The sequence below is a fragment of the Plectropomus leopardus genome, chromosome 4 (assembly GCF_026936395.1).
Source record: "Plectropomus leopardus strain MGB_pleo_1.0 chromosome 4, ASM2693639v1, whole genome shotgun sequence".
NCBI classification, from domain to species: Eukaryota; Metazoa; Chordata; class Actinopteri; order Perciformes; family Serranidae; genus Plectropomus; species Plectropomus leopardus.
Window position 1 is genome coordinate 2014607 of NC_142179.1, and position 14829 is coordinate 2029435.

Below are 14829 nucleotides of genomic sequence, written 5' to 3' on the forward strand. Positions count from 1 at the left end.
CATCCTCTGTCTCTGTACAACATAAAAAAACATGCACACCTCCTGAACAAACTTAAATTTCACTAAACTTTAGAGATGTCTGTGTAATATAACAACAGTTGAATAAGATTTGGACTTTGATATTTTTCTTTTAGAAATACAGGACTTGTTCAGGCGTGTTCCCAAAATTTGTAAAGAAATTGGTTGTCCATCTGACTGGAACAACCAGCCCCATTCATTTCGATCTATTACTTCCCCTCTTTAAGGCATCTCGACTCACCATCTTCAAACAACCTGCTCGAAACAGTTTATTTATAGCTTTGTTTCCCTTTTGTACTTGTACACTACATGTAACCGCATATATACAGATCAATATTGGGTGTACATTTACTAAGTGTACTGCATGTAATCTACTATAATGTACATTACGTGGGGATCTTGTTGGAGGGGAATTAGCATGGCTTGAGAACCCCCTTAAAACGAGATGATAACCCCTTCAAATGAGTTTCGAAGAGAGACAGTAGCATGAATGATAAGCACAAATTCATAGTAGCAACTTATCAAAAGGTTCCATAAATGGACTTTGTGATTTTCTAACTGAATAAATTTATATCATGTTGGTATTTTCAATGAATTCTTTCCTCCATACATACTGCAACCTGCACCTGGAAAGTACAGCAAGAGATCAAACTCTATAGGTTAAAGTATACAGTGAGAGTTTGCTTTTTGGTTTATTGTAGATAAATTGATAGAAAGATGGATGATATAGATTTTTGAGAGTGTAAAACAAACAAACAGAAAAAGACACAAGTTTAACAAAATGGCGCTAACCAAAATGGATGATAATCTACACTAAAAACTCAATGAACAGATTCAAAAAGGAACCAAGACATTGCATCTTACATGGTCAAAACGGAGTAGGAGGAGGCATAAACTTATAATATCCTATTCCTTCTCAACTAATCAAATAATTAATTTGTGGACTTCATCTCTAAACTGTATAAACTGAGTTGAGTTATAAGTTGATCGGCATTATTCCATACGTGTCAAAGCTTACTTGGACAGACAAAAAAAAAAAGAAATTTTATCGAAATTCAATTTGGGGCAGGTGCAGATTAGAAATATTATGTGTACTATAGAGACCAAAACAAAGCCGAATATAAATACTGTCCTGAAGAAGCTGAGTGGTGCAGCTCCTTAGAAATTTCTCAGTGCTCAAAGCTTTTCAAAAGCAGAGTTTTGTTTACCAGCAGCCAAGTTTAGAGATGGGTGTTAACTTCGAAGCTGTAAATTTCTGGTCAAACAACATATTAATTGGAGCCTCCGAACTTGAGTTTCACTGCCAGTGACTCACTGTAACTGTAAGACAAAGATGAACTATCGGAGTTTCCCTGTTTCTTGGCCAAAGTCTGGAGGCTGAAGCAGGTAGATTTCTGGCAGATTTTCTAATAAATATTTATCAAAATATTACAACTTAATGAAAAAAACACTGCTGTTACTACCCTAAAATATTCGCTGCTAATAATAACATTGATTTTGATTGTTGCAAGAGATTAAAATGTCATCTTTCCAGACACTACAACCACAGACACACACACACTCTTAAAAAATAACAAACATTTGTCGTTATGGACTGATCTTTAATATGAAAGTACAATGTAGCATTGAAACCAAAATCACAAGAAAAAAGTTTGGTTCTCTTCTTAAGCAGAGTCTGCTGCTCCACATAGTATTGACTATAAATAAGTGAAATAGTCATAGACAAAAGACAATTCTTTCACATTGAGAAGTAAGCTTGAACATTTGCCACATAAGTATTCATTACCCTCTGTATATGCTGTTAGAAATAATGGTTGAACATTGTTTAAAACACCAAGTCATGAAATCAAAAAATTATTTTACACTTTTTGTATAATAAAGTTCACAACAGAACATCCTCATGTAGTTTCTCTACAAAAAAACAAAACAAAATGAGCTCTTCAATTACTTTATCTTTACATATTTTTAAAATTGTGACGTGTACTAACAAGAAACACGTGATTCTCAATGACCAGTTAAGGCATCCTAATTTTCCTGTGCTGACAAATACAGTATTACCTTCTCTAGTAATAAAGACAATTGAACAAATGAATAACAACAGATATTTACAGTATGAGCAAGGATTTTAGTTACATTTTTTGACTGCAGTTATTATGTACATGAGAAAATAGACACTTCTTGAGTGGCAAGTGACAATGTTGGGTTCAAGACCTTACTTGACTTTTAGTAGCAAGCAGCGCACCATCAGGGTGACGATAAAGTTTTCCAGTTATTGTGACCATGTTTTTTTTTTAAACTCATCTTGCTTATATGTTGTAGAAATGGTTCTCTCAGTACCATAAGGCTGTGTAGCAAATATGGTGTTGATTACGTCAAAATTAGGAAAGGCGCTATTCACTTTGCTGTTTATCTCATTATGTGAATTAGCAGATTTTTTTAGTTTGGAAGCATATGCAGATGCTTTCCAGTTATCGAGCCAAGTTTCATGTTTTTATCTTTTTTCAACTTGCAGCAAATTTAGTTTAGAGGGCTGACGAAAAACAATAATGACAAACTGGCATATATATATTTTAAAAACTTGAAATAGGCCATCAGTGTACACCAGTTCAATGCAACAAGGAATTAAATTCACTCAATATGTTAACTTGTCAAAGCAAAATTTCAAACTGTTGTACTGTTGGGGAAAAAACCCAAACGTCATAAAATGCTGCAAGTCCTGTCTGTTGTTGATTTCTGTACATGTTCCCAAATCCAGTCATCTCTTTCCTCTTCGTGTTTTTTCTTTAGCTCATTGATTTCTTTGTTCAGACGTTCTCTGCTGCGTAAAAAAACCTCCCTTTTCAGCTCGGTCATTTCTTCTTCTTGCTTTTTCAGCAGTTTGTCATAGTCTTTCTGGTATGCTTTCTTTCTGCGCAGTTTTTTTAGCCAAAGGTCTTTTTCGGTTTGTTGCCTCTGCTTCAGATCCTCCTTTTCGCAATTGTACATCCCAGCTGAAGCAAACTTGGTATATTTCAGTCTGAATTCATTGAGTTCTTCAGCTTGTTTTCTGGCCTCTTCTTCATTTTTCCTTCTTAAATCCTCCAGTTTGTTCTTGTAGCGTTCTTCCAACTCTTTCCATTCTCTTTCCTCCCGTTCTCTTCTGGTTCTCTCTTCTTCTTTCCTTCTCTTCTCGTATCTTTCAAAATCCTGCTCATACTCTCGTCTGAGCTTTTCAAGTCGTTTCTTCTCCTCCTCTCGTCTCTGTTCATCTTCTCGATATCGTTTGTCCCACCATTCCTTTCTTTCCTGCTCCCAAGCCTCTCGTTCCTTTCTCATGTCTTCTCTGCTCCGTATTAAGAGCATCCTGTCAGCAAGTGTCTGTTTTGCTGATCCAGGTTTTAGTTTTTTCTCCAGAGTTTTAAGGTTTTGTTCCCACTCATGTCGTTTGGATTCCTCCTCCCTTTTCTTTTTCATTTCCTCCTCTTCTCTCTCCCTCTTCCTCCTCTCCTGTTCCTGCTTCATTACGTCCCCCTTTTTCTTGACCAGTTTGGCTTCTTCCTGTATTTCTTGGGAAAATTTAGATGTTAGCTCTTTATTTCTTTTCTTCTTCTGTCGCATTTCTTCTTGGTGTTTTCTTTCAAGCTCCCTCTCTTCCCTCTTTATCTCTGGTTCCTTTTTCTTTATGATCTTCTCCTTTTCCTTTTGAATGGCTGCCTCTGCACCTTCAAACAAATCAGAGGTGTAGTAGGCACCGCCATTTCTGTTTACCATTGACTCAATCTTGGTCAGCAGCTGGCTGACCTGGGAACGATTCCTCTGATCGTTGTTGTTGAAGACATGGTATCTTCCTCCACATTCAGTGATCAGTTTATCTAAGGAGTCATCACCTTCTGCTTTGATGTAACTCTCAAAAGCTTTGTCTTTAAGTTCGTCTCCTCTGGTGAACAAAACAATGATGAAGTCTTTGGACTTCTCGCCAAAAAACTTCTTGATCAGATCCACAGTTTCTCTCTCCTCCTGCGTAAAGCGGCCGATCTGCAGCACCAGTAAAAGCACATGAGGTCCTGGCGCCAACAGACTGATGCAATTCATAAGTTCTTCATAGACTTCGACGTTGGACAGAGTTGTGTCGAACAAACCAGGGGTGTCGACCACAGCAACGGGCCTCCCATCAATCTCTCCTGTTTCCTTCTTGCAAAGCTTCGTCACTGAGTTTTTCGAAACTTCAGAAGTAAAGCGGTCTTCTCCCAAAATGGTGTTTGCAGTAGCACTCTTTCCACTACCAGTCTTCCCAATCAGCACGATCCGGAGACACTCTCTGCTCTGCATCATCCTGGGAGACTCTGTACTCAGCACTGTCCTGGAAGACTTTTTACTTGACACTATAAAACAAGACTCTCTTCTCTGCACCATCCTGACTGGCTCTTCATCCGGCACCACCTTTAGAAACTCTCTCTTCTCATATTTACGATTTTCTGACTTCAATAAAGATATTTGTCTTGTAAGCTTCTTCATCGGAAGCTTGGGGAACATAGTTTTTGTGAAGCCTCTGCATCCCACAACTCGCATCTTCTCCACAGTATCTAACACCTCAGAAACCTGATCCCTGTCCTTGATGTTGCAGACCTCATATCGTCCACCACAGCTCTGAATAAGCTGTTGGATGTCTCTGTCTTTCTGTAGAAACCTCTTGACTTCTAGACTGTTGCGATTTGCCTCCGTAATAAAAACGATCATTGTAAAATCATCAATTCTGAAGCTAAAAGTGTTTTGGAGGGTCTCTAACTCTTTCTTGTCTTCGTGACTCGGGGGATCTAAAGGTAGGACCAGGATGAAGGCATGGACGCCGTCTGGTTCACAGAGGGAGACGCACTTCAATGATTCCCTCTTCGCTGTCTCTTGAGGTTTTCCATACAAAGCAGGCAGCTCCACCAGGGAAACCCAACATCCGCAAACCTCTGCCTCATTTTTAACACACTCCGATGAGTCAGCTGTTGGGTCAAACTTTCTTTCTCCCAAAATTGCATTAACTGTTGACATCTTCCAGGCTCCATGTCTCCCACACAATGCCAGGTTTAGAGGGGGGTTTTCATGCACAACCTTGGGATCAGTCTCTTTCGTGAAGGTCAAACATCCATTCCCGTTCTCATCCACTATGTTCTCCATCTTTTCCATCACTTCTTGAAGATCATCGTCATAAAAATCGTTATCATCGAAGTCCATCCTGTACTGCCTTTGTCCGCAGTCTTGGATAAGATGATCCACAGAGGAATTCTCACCCCAATCATTTTGTGTTGTGATGACCATCGAGTATTTAAAAGCATCTTGTCTGAAGAATTTCATGAAGAGTTTTAATTTTTGTCTGTCGTCTTCGGTAAAATCTGAGGGCTTCACTACCAGCAGCAGAACATTTGGTCCAGGGTGGCAAAGAGCCACACACCTCTCTATCTCAACTCTCACTTTGTCCTCAGGCAAACTGAAGATGTCTGCTGATCTCACCACCGTGAGGGGTTTTTTACTCCACTCTTCTGGGAAAATTGCACATTGCTTCGAATCTCTTTTCCCAGTTATGAAGTCATTCAGTTTTGTCTTGTCTCGCTGACTTTTTCCGATTATTGCAATCCTAAAATCAGATGCTGTAAAACAATAAAAAAGAAATTTACATAATTCCATGTGGAATCATTATTTTTATTTCATCATTGTCAACCGTACATTAAATTTAAGGAAGACATTTAAGAACAGGTTCATTCTTTCACATAAAAAGTGCTTTTAACCCTTTTAAACTTGGATATACATAATTTTTCTTGTGCTGCATTCACAGACCTTCACAAGTCTTAAAACCTTCCAAATCTAAGCACATTGGTTTGCTTTATTTTGAAGACATGCAAGAAAGGCAATAAGCAACAGGGCAAGAACTTCGGCCTCGGCCCTTTGCTGCAAACAAAATCAGGCTTTCTTTTTAGGATCAAATCCTGCTTTCCATCATACACCAGAAAAATAACTGTTGATGCTGTTTTCCTCTCGGTTTTGGACTTTGGTGATGTTATTTATCGTGCATCCAGTTCCACTCTCCAACCGTTAAATGCAAATTTTAAGCTGTCCTCATTGATAACACAGGGAGAATTCCAAGGTTTAATCTGTGATCTCATTAATTGTGACTTTCATTGTTTTTAGATTTATTTGTTGTTTTATTTTTATATATTTTGTAAAAGCCTTGTATTTTTCTGCTTTGCTAATTGTTTGTTGTGTGTACCTCGGCACCATTGAAAATGAGGGTTCCCCCCTTAATGTGTTTTCCGGAGCTTTAAATGAAATGAATGATTAACGTCACTACATAACACATACGGCCATTTAATAGCCGGTAACAGCATTTTAAACGTGCTAGTCAATGTAGCAGGGCCCTCCAAACCTATCTGACACTGATAACTACTAACACCAATTTAATACTGATAATGTTTGAACAAGCTGTTAATCCACTAGATTATAATAGATTCACAGATTTCTCTTTACTTTTTCTTTCACCACTTAGCAAATAGTGAAGCACATAGAGCACATCATTTTGGACTAGGGTTTGATTTTTCTATGAGCAGAAACATAAATCATCAAAATAACTTGAAAGATGCTTTAAACACATTAAACTTCTATAAAAAGTAACTTTAAGGTTGTCAAATGTTCATTCTCTCAGCCTGCAACTGTGTTATCAAGGGTTTGTCCCACTGCCTTCATCCGTCCCCGTCGTGTGACATCATTTCTGATCTTGATGTCTTTACTGACAGAAAATATCTATGGTATGAGGTTTTACGAGACGTACCGTACGCCATGTCGTGTTGGGGAAATTCCGCCTCAGCAGCTGAACATGATGCCTGTTGGGTTTAAGAAAACAAAATCATGGTGAGGAATTAAAATAATTCAAGCACTGTTCTTTTAACAAAAAGTTACTTTGGAAAATTCACAGTCAGTCAGTTGACATATTGCTGTGCATAGTTTTACAACTGTAGCTGTGCAGGTATCTAAATAATACAGGCTTTTGTTTAGTAACTTGGGAAGTTTTTCAACGACAAAGCCAAATATTAGAATGTTTGCAGAGAATATAAAATTCTTTTGAAATATTGCAGTGTTATATAATAATGTAAAAATAATGTGCTGTTTTGTTATTTAAAATTACCCATAAAAATACATGAAAAGTACATGGAATTGTAGCCTTTAAAGTGGAACTTCTTTTGAACGCATTAACGGTTCGATATCTCACAAACACTTCAAGAAAATGTATTCAGATTTGATGCAAATATTCATTTGGACTCAAAAATGAGCTGATTAGATTTTGGTGGTCATAGGTCAAATTTAAAAATTCTGTGACCTCGTGTCTCTTATTCTTGTGAATGCCATATTTCAAGAAAACCTTGAGGGAATTTTTTTCAAAATTTAACACAAATATTTACTTGAACTCAATGATGAAATGATTAGATTTTGGTGGTCAAAGGTGAAGGTCACTGTAACCTAGTCAGTCTCATTCTTGTGAGTAACTCAAGAACACCTTCAGGGAATTTCTTCAAATTTGGCATAAACATGTTGAGTAAACTCAAGGATGAGCTGGTTAGATTTTGCAGGTCAAAAGCCAAGGTCATGGTGACCTTGCATTCGTCTCATTCTTTTGAAACCCATATCTCAAGAAGGAAATTTCATCATATTTGACGCAAACATTAAATTCGACTCAATGCTGAGTTGATTAGAAATTGGCATTCAAAGGTCAAGGTGACTGTGACCTTGTTTCCATCTAAATTTTGTGAAAGCAGTATCTTAGGATGAGCTTAAGGGAGTTTCCTCATATCTGGCACAAACATCCACTTGGACTCAAGAATGAACTGATCAGAATCTGGTGGTCAAAGGTCACGATGACCTCTTAATACATGTTTTTAGCCATAACTCAAGAACGTTTGGTGTCCACTTTGAAACTGTCCTGATTGTATCGATCTTTTGTGCTGCCAGGGGGAAGATGTGTGCAAAGCATCCGTGTGTAGTTTGTGAATAATGGGAACAACAGTTGTTGAGACTGGTCCATTATTCAGAGAGAGCGCTTCAGCTGGCAGCTGCAGCAGGTTACGATGTAACCACTCAGGCCACGCCTGCGCTGAGTCGTTACATCGTAACCTGTTCTGTTGGCTGCCAGCAACAGTCAACACTGGACCGGTTTCAAAAGTTTTGTTCCCACAATCCACGTAGATACAAATAAACATGAAAAAGTTTAGCACACCTGATTACATAACACTTATAATATGCTTTTAATATGCAGAATTATGAAATATAACTTAAAAAGTATAGTTTTATTCTATGAGTATACAGGCTCGAATGACCTTGTTTATTTAAACATATTCAAAAATAATCTGAAGGAGACAAATAAACATAATGTCACACTGTCGTCTCTATCAGCCACCACCAATCACTCACACGACAGCTAATCTGCACTATTTCCACCTCAGGATATTTATGCATATGCTACCTTTCCATAATCATCATAAATATTAACATAATATATGTACATATTCATATGTTTCATATTTATACTGCCATGCAACTTTGCAATAATATTTATGGGCTATATTTCGATATTTTTTTTACAATAAATATACTGCACGCCATGTGTGTATTTCAGTTATCCAGTACAAGTATCAATCATGGACATGCATTTTCTGCATAACTGAAATATGTATATAGATTTTAATATATTTTTTAATTTATTTTATTATCAAATCCCTTTTTCTGCATTTTTTTCTGCTTCTGACTCTTGGGCTGATGCGTCATTTGAATTTAAATGAAATAAACTAAAAATAAAATCTCATTTTATTTTAGCTTAATCTAGTTTAATAATAAATAAATTATAGCTAAGGCCAACTCTGCAAAATGAAATAAAGTTGCTACATTTTTATTCTTTCTATGATTGTCACATCGTCAAACATAACTGCACTTACCTGAGGTTGTTGTGTCTCTTATTGCAGTTTAATCTTATTTTTGGTCCATCAGATCAGGCAAGGCTGTCCTGAGCATCCGACTCCTGCAGATGATCAATGAACTCTTTAATTCATTAATTCAATTTAGGTTTTAGGTGAGATGTACTTAAGTATTCTGTATTTTTTGGTCATTTATTGTCAGTTTAATCTACTCACCAAATAGTTTCTTGCTGCGCCACAAAGTGTTTTAATCAAGTCCAGCTCTAAAATAAGGTCGACACATCCAGTCTGTGCTTTTTGGCAGTGGTTAGGTATGGCAGTAATGAATGGGCAGGGCAAACACGGCAACAAAGAGTGAAGGAACAACCATTTTAATTTTGTAAGGACCCTCCCAGTTTTAGGATGCTCATTTAGTTACTCATGTCTCAACACTAATTATAGATTTAAAAGAAACTGGCAGTGTTTGGAGCAAAAACAGGTGTGTAATGTACTTTATTTTTGACTGAGCCTCAGGACAATTTGTAAAACTCACCCGGAGCTGAAAATAGCCACCGAAAAATACAGCATCATTTTTTTTCTCATACGGAAAATTTGATGTGTACACGTGTGAATGCTGATTTAATCCAGCAAAGCAACTTAGTTCAGTTCGGTCATTAGTGTTCAGACGTTTATCACCTTATTCAAACTTCAGCCTGCCCAGTAACGGCCATGCGTTCTAGTTTATGTCCTTCTCGTTTGGGCTAGAGTTTGGTCTTCAGATTAGATCTTTGAACCTGATGTGGCAGCTGTAATTTCGCAGTATTCCCCCGGGCCTGGATGGGGTCAGCTTCTTGACAGTTTACCTGTGTTTTGCGATTGAAACTGGCACTTCTCCTGCATAAATGGCTGAAGTTTCATGGGACTGAATCAAGAGGGAAAGAGAAATAAAATACGGGAACACCATGATGGAGAGAGGCAGAGTGATGGTACGGAGGAGAAAGAGTTCGGGCTGCAGGGCGGCGCTGTTGGCAGTGTTTTCTTGTGTTTTTGCAGCAGAGATGTGCGTAACGTGGCAGAGTAGTGATGACCATCAGCAGTGCTGCTCAGGCGCAGCTCAGCTGCTGCACTTCTACAATAAAGGAGCTTCGCCTGTTGTTTCTGTGAACCGTTTTTACTAAAAATAGAAAATAAAAATGGTCTTTTGATGGTGTAGACATCATGTCTCCTTTAATTACACGTTGAATGTCTTTCTCTCGCAGACATTTTACTGAACCTTTACTATTTCAGTTTCAAAATAAAACAAAAAGGGTTGTTAACAAAAGGGTTTTTATTGTGAAATATTAATATTATATTAACACATGTCATGGCTGTGTTGTTGACAGTGCAGTGGCTGCATGGCTCCATGATTGTATTAACCCTTTATAAACATGGGAAGAAGGCAACGAAGAGAATAAATTAGCAAAAAAATTAGTAAAAAGTACAAGAAAATGACCTGAAAATTAATTTCCTTGAAAAAAATTTACAAAAGGAAAACTGAAGTAAAAAAAAAGGAAAGAAAGAAATTCCCTGGAACTGTTATTTTAAAAATTATGGATAAAAAATGTTTTAAAAAATTAATTAAATCTGCAATTATGACTATTCTACATATAGCTTCCCTGGCATTTTTCCCCACAAATGTTTCCCTTGCTTTTTTAAAAATAATTTTATATCTACCTATTTTCTGCAATTTGTGGAGTATTTCTTGCCAAGTTGCTTATTGCCTTTTTGAAAGAAATTGCACCAATTTGGACCCAAAAAACTGAGTCTGCATCAACTTGCACCGTTTTGTTGGAGCTTAAGCTCCTCTGTGAGCCTCCAAAGCTTTAAAAAATGCCCGAAATGCAAAGTCAGAGGGAGAACGCTCAGAGACCCGTTTGCTGACTTTTACGCAGACTTTCTTCATTGAGATGTTTTCCTTCTTCCGTTAACTGGCTTTGACCAAAGTTTAAATCAGCGGCTGCCGCAGCGCCGACTCGTCAGATGATGATCTAACCGCCTGTTCAGTCATTTCGGTCGTCGACTCTCCAAACCTCAGACGGCGGCCGCTGCGTCGGGCCAGACCGCAGCGACCGGTGGACGGGCCTCGTGACGCTCTGTCAGCACGAATGCTTCAGATCGGCATGTTTATACAGACGCATTATTACACCTTGTTAGGTGTTTGGTTTGTTGGATTTATGATCCCGAGTTTTATTATTTAAAAGCTGATCATAAAGCTTTTTTTTTTTGCTTTGTGTGAAAACAGAACAGGAGATCAGAGAGCTGGCGATGCTGCGTCCCTCCGATCCGCCAGACGAACACGTAAAAACTCGAGCGCGCTGCTGTAAGGCGGCGGGGGGCTTTATTTTTCATACCTGAGCGCCTGTTGGATGTGTTTGATTTATAACACAGCCCCGCCTGAACGTAGCAGCGTGTACGTGTTAAACACATACATTTGTTTTAAATACATACAAGCCGCCGCGTGTTTGTGGACGCCTCGCTCGCTTTTTATCCTGGGAGGTCACTGGGTATGTTTGATTTATAGCCTGGTCCCTCCTGGCTGTGTTTTCACATGGAGCCAACACCACCCCGCCCCTCCCCCGGTGTGGAAAGAATTAATAAAACACACACACACACACACACACACACACACACGCACACGCACTGGCTGAACTAACTGCTCTCCTCAAACATTTCAGATCTTTGTCAGTGTTTAACTCGCTGTTAATAACAGAGGAAATGATTTGCATTTGTGCCAGTATACAATTTTGGAGATGAAAAACAGTCCACACACTAAACTATACTCCGAAAATATTAAAGTCAGTCACCTCCGAGGTGACGTTTGCAGCTGCACGCTCTTCATCACACGATCTGATGAAGAGCGTGCAGGTTTTTTTTAGTAACTTTTGCATTTCCAAGATGCAATTTCCACACAGTGACTGTTCCCAAATCTGTAGAAAACATTCCTGATCATAATTTGTCAAAAATCTCATGATGTAAATATTTTGTGGAAGCACCAGTATTCAGCCCTACGGTGTTTCTGGTATATGTATATTGAGATATTTGATTAAAAATATTGTGATGTTTGATTTTTTGATTTTTAATATTCAAGGAACAACAAAATTAAAAACATAGTAAAAGATACAGATTTATAATAAAAGAGAAAAGATATAAAAGGTCAAATCAATTATTAAATGATTAAAATAATAATATTAAAATAAAAATCACTTTTAAAAATAAAAGTGCAGACAAGAGGTGCAAAGATAAAAAAGGATCATTTTAAATGATTTAAAATAAGTTTGTGGTCAGTATATGTGTGTAAAAAATCTGCCTTTAGAAAATACTAAAGCAAATGCACACGGTGTGATAACTGTGGCATCTTAATGTGGCAGCACTTTTTCTGCGTCTGGTAAAAAAAAGAAAGAAAAACTGCGCTGAGACGTGTTTGTGTTGTTGTGCTTTTACAGTTTATATACACGTTATGTTATTTTGTTTAAACTAAATCTGTATTTCTTTTCTTCTGTCTCCCCTTTTCTCATTTCTTTGTCTCTATTTCAGACTTTCTTTCTTTCTTTCCATTTGCTCCCTCAAAGTATTTGAGCTTGATGTCTTCTAACTTTATTAAATAAACATTGTGTCACACAGCAGACATTTCTCCTCCTCCTCCTCCTTCTCCTCCTCCTTCTCCTCCTTCTCCTCTCTTTCACTTAACTTTTTGTCTTTTTAACTTTTGTCTATTTGTCTTGTTCTCCTTTGGTTATTTATCCTCCTTAGATTCTGTGTTCTCCTCCTTCTCCTCCTTCTCCTCCTCCTTCTCCTCCTCCTCCTCCTCCTCCTTCTCCTCCTCCTCCTCCTTTTCCTCCTCCTCCTCCTCCTCCTCCTCCTTCTCCTCCTCCTCCTCTCTTTCACTTTTTGTCTTTTTAACTTTTGTCTATTTGTCTTGTTCTCCTTTGGTTATTTATCCTCCTCAGATTCTCCTTCTCTGTGTTGATCCTCCTCCTCTTCCTCCTTCTCCTCCTCCTCTTCCTCCTGAGAGTCTCACTGACAGAGAAAATAAAGTCATCTAAATTGTGACCGTGATGGATTTTCTATCTGCAGACAGTTTCTCAAAGAAATCAAACGTCTGCCTCGAAGGAAGGAAATCAATCTGAAAATAAATGCTGATTTAGAAAACAGTCAGCGGGATTCTTAATCAACTTCAGTTTTAAGTAATGGGCTGAAATGATTTTTTTTTTTAAATAACAGTATTTTTTTATGTTTGTGCATTTCTTAACACTTTAAAACTCCTTTTAAATAATGTGAAAAAAATATTGGACCTATTTAATTTTTTTTTACTAGTAATCAACTTGTGTTCATAATTCTGGTAAGAGTACATAACATTATATAAAAATTCATTATAAATAATAATGAGAATAATGTGAAAACTTTTATGGGTTATCAGCTTTTAAAAAACGTGTTTGTAAGTATGGTAATTAAGTATTTAACCCTTTAAAACCTGAGCTGAGTGGCTGGATTTCCTGGACAAAATGAGCAACGTTAGAGGAAAGGACTTTCAAATAAGCAAGAAGTTAGTAAAAAGTACAAGAAAATTACAAAAAAAACCAAACAAAAAATACAGGAAAGTTTTAAAAAAGCAAAGAAATTACTTTTAAAAAATGCTTCTAAATATAATAATTCTGTAAAATGATTTTAAATATTGAATTAATTAATATTTCATTGTAATAATTCTAAATATAGTTCTTTTGACATTTAACCCCAGCTTATAAGAACATGATCATTTTCTTTATTTTCTTCTTTTTTTTTGCAGCTTGTGGGACATTTTTTGTCAAGTTGCTTGTTGCCCTTTTCCCTCCGTGTTTCTGAAAGAAATTAAACTGATATTTTTAAGTGTTCAGATTAAATGCTGCACGAATGCGACTCATGAAAAGTGACAACGATCCAGGTTTCAAATTATGAACACGTGTGATGATAACCCAAACAAGTTAATTTGTTCCAATTAACATTATTATTATTATTTATTTTTTGAACAATTTTTTTTATTCAACGTTGTCCTTTCAGACAATAGAAAGCATAACAAAAAAAAAGAACAATTCACTCAGCAAACAGACATAAATGATGATTCATGGCGGTACGTGCCTCTACACAGGAAAATAGATTAGTACAATAAAAAAATAAAAATACAAGAAACTTGTTCAGCATCTTGTCACTTTGATAACCTGAAATGCGCCTGTCCATCTGCACATGCAGCTCTGCTCTTATTTCTCCACTGACTTCACATTCATCAACCTTTTTGCAGAGATTCAAGCCAAGATACTGTTAATATATATATTTATTTATTCTGAAGTGTTTTGTTAATTACCACATTGATGAACACACATTTTAAGTTAATCATTCATAAAATAAAGTTGTTCCATCAAATGTTTCACATTATGTAAAAGGAAATTTAAAGTGTTGGATGATCAGGCTGAATTTGAGCTCTGGTTTTGTCGATATTTGAACATTTCGAAGGTTAAATGAGGCTTTTGATTGAATCAAGAGGAGTTTTACTGAAGTCGAGTCAAACTTTATTAGTTGAACTTTTCTCACAGAAAGAAACTCAATGTGCTTTGAATTATTTGGACGTTAAAAAGCAGTTGTGGTTTGGATTAAATATCATTTCTTCTCATTTTAAGTGGTTGCCTCAGGCTGTTTGCACAGAGTAATTAGTCTTCAGGCCCGAAGACCCTTTGGCGGGAAACCCTGGCAGTCGTGTGGGAGTTGAACTTGTGACCTCTGAGTTACAGTCTGGTGTGTGCGACACTCTGCCACCTCGCCACGAGAAACAAAAAAACAAACTGTGGGAAATAGTTTTAAAATAATTTGAGCTGGAAGTAAAAAATGTGGTTTCTAACCT

At 37.2% G+C, this 14829-nt stretch overlaps 2 protein-coding genes across 3 annotated transcripts in view; one reads left to right on the forward strand and one right to left on the reverse strand.

Annotated features, from left to right (window-relative positions):
• prdm6 (PR domain containing 6) overlaps positions 1–14829 on the forward strand; it is a 118790-nt gene that overhangs the window by 58791 nt on the left and 45170 nt on the right. The window lies entirely within an intron of this gene.
• On the reverse strand, positions 1599–9233 carry LOC148189664 (GTPase IMAP family member 8-like). Its single transcript, XM_088076229.1, has 4 exons — positions 9159–9233; positions 8964–9046; positions 6809–6860; positions 1599–5633 (listed from the first exon to the last, which is right to left on the reverse strand). Exons 3-4 carry the CDS (start codon positions 6816–6818, stop codon positions 2716–2718), a joined length of 2928 nt encoding a protein of 975 aa, XP_087932355.1. The 5' UTR covers positions 6819–6860; positions 8964–9046; positions 9159–9233; the 3' UTR covers positions 1599–2715.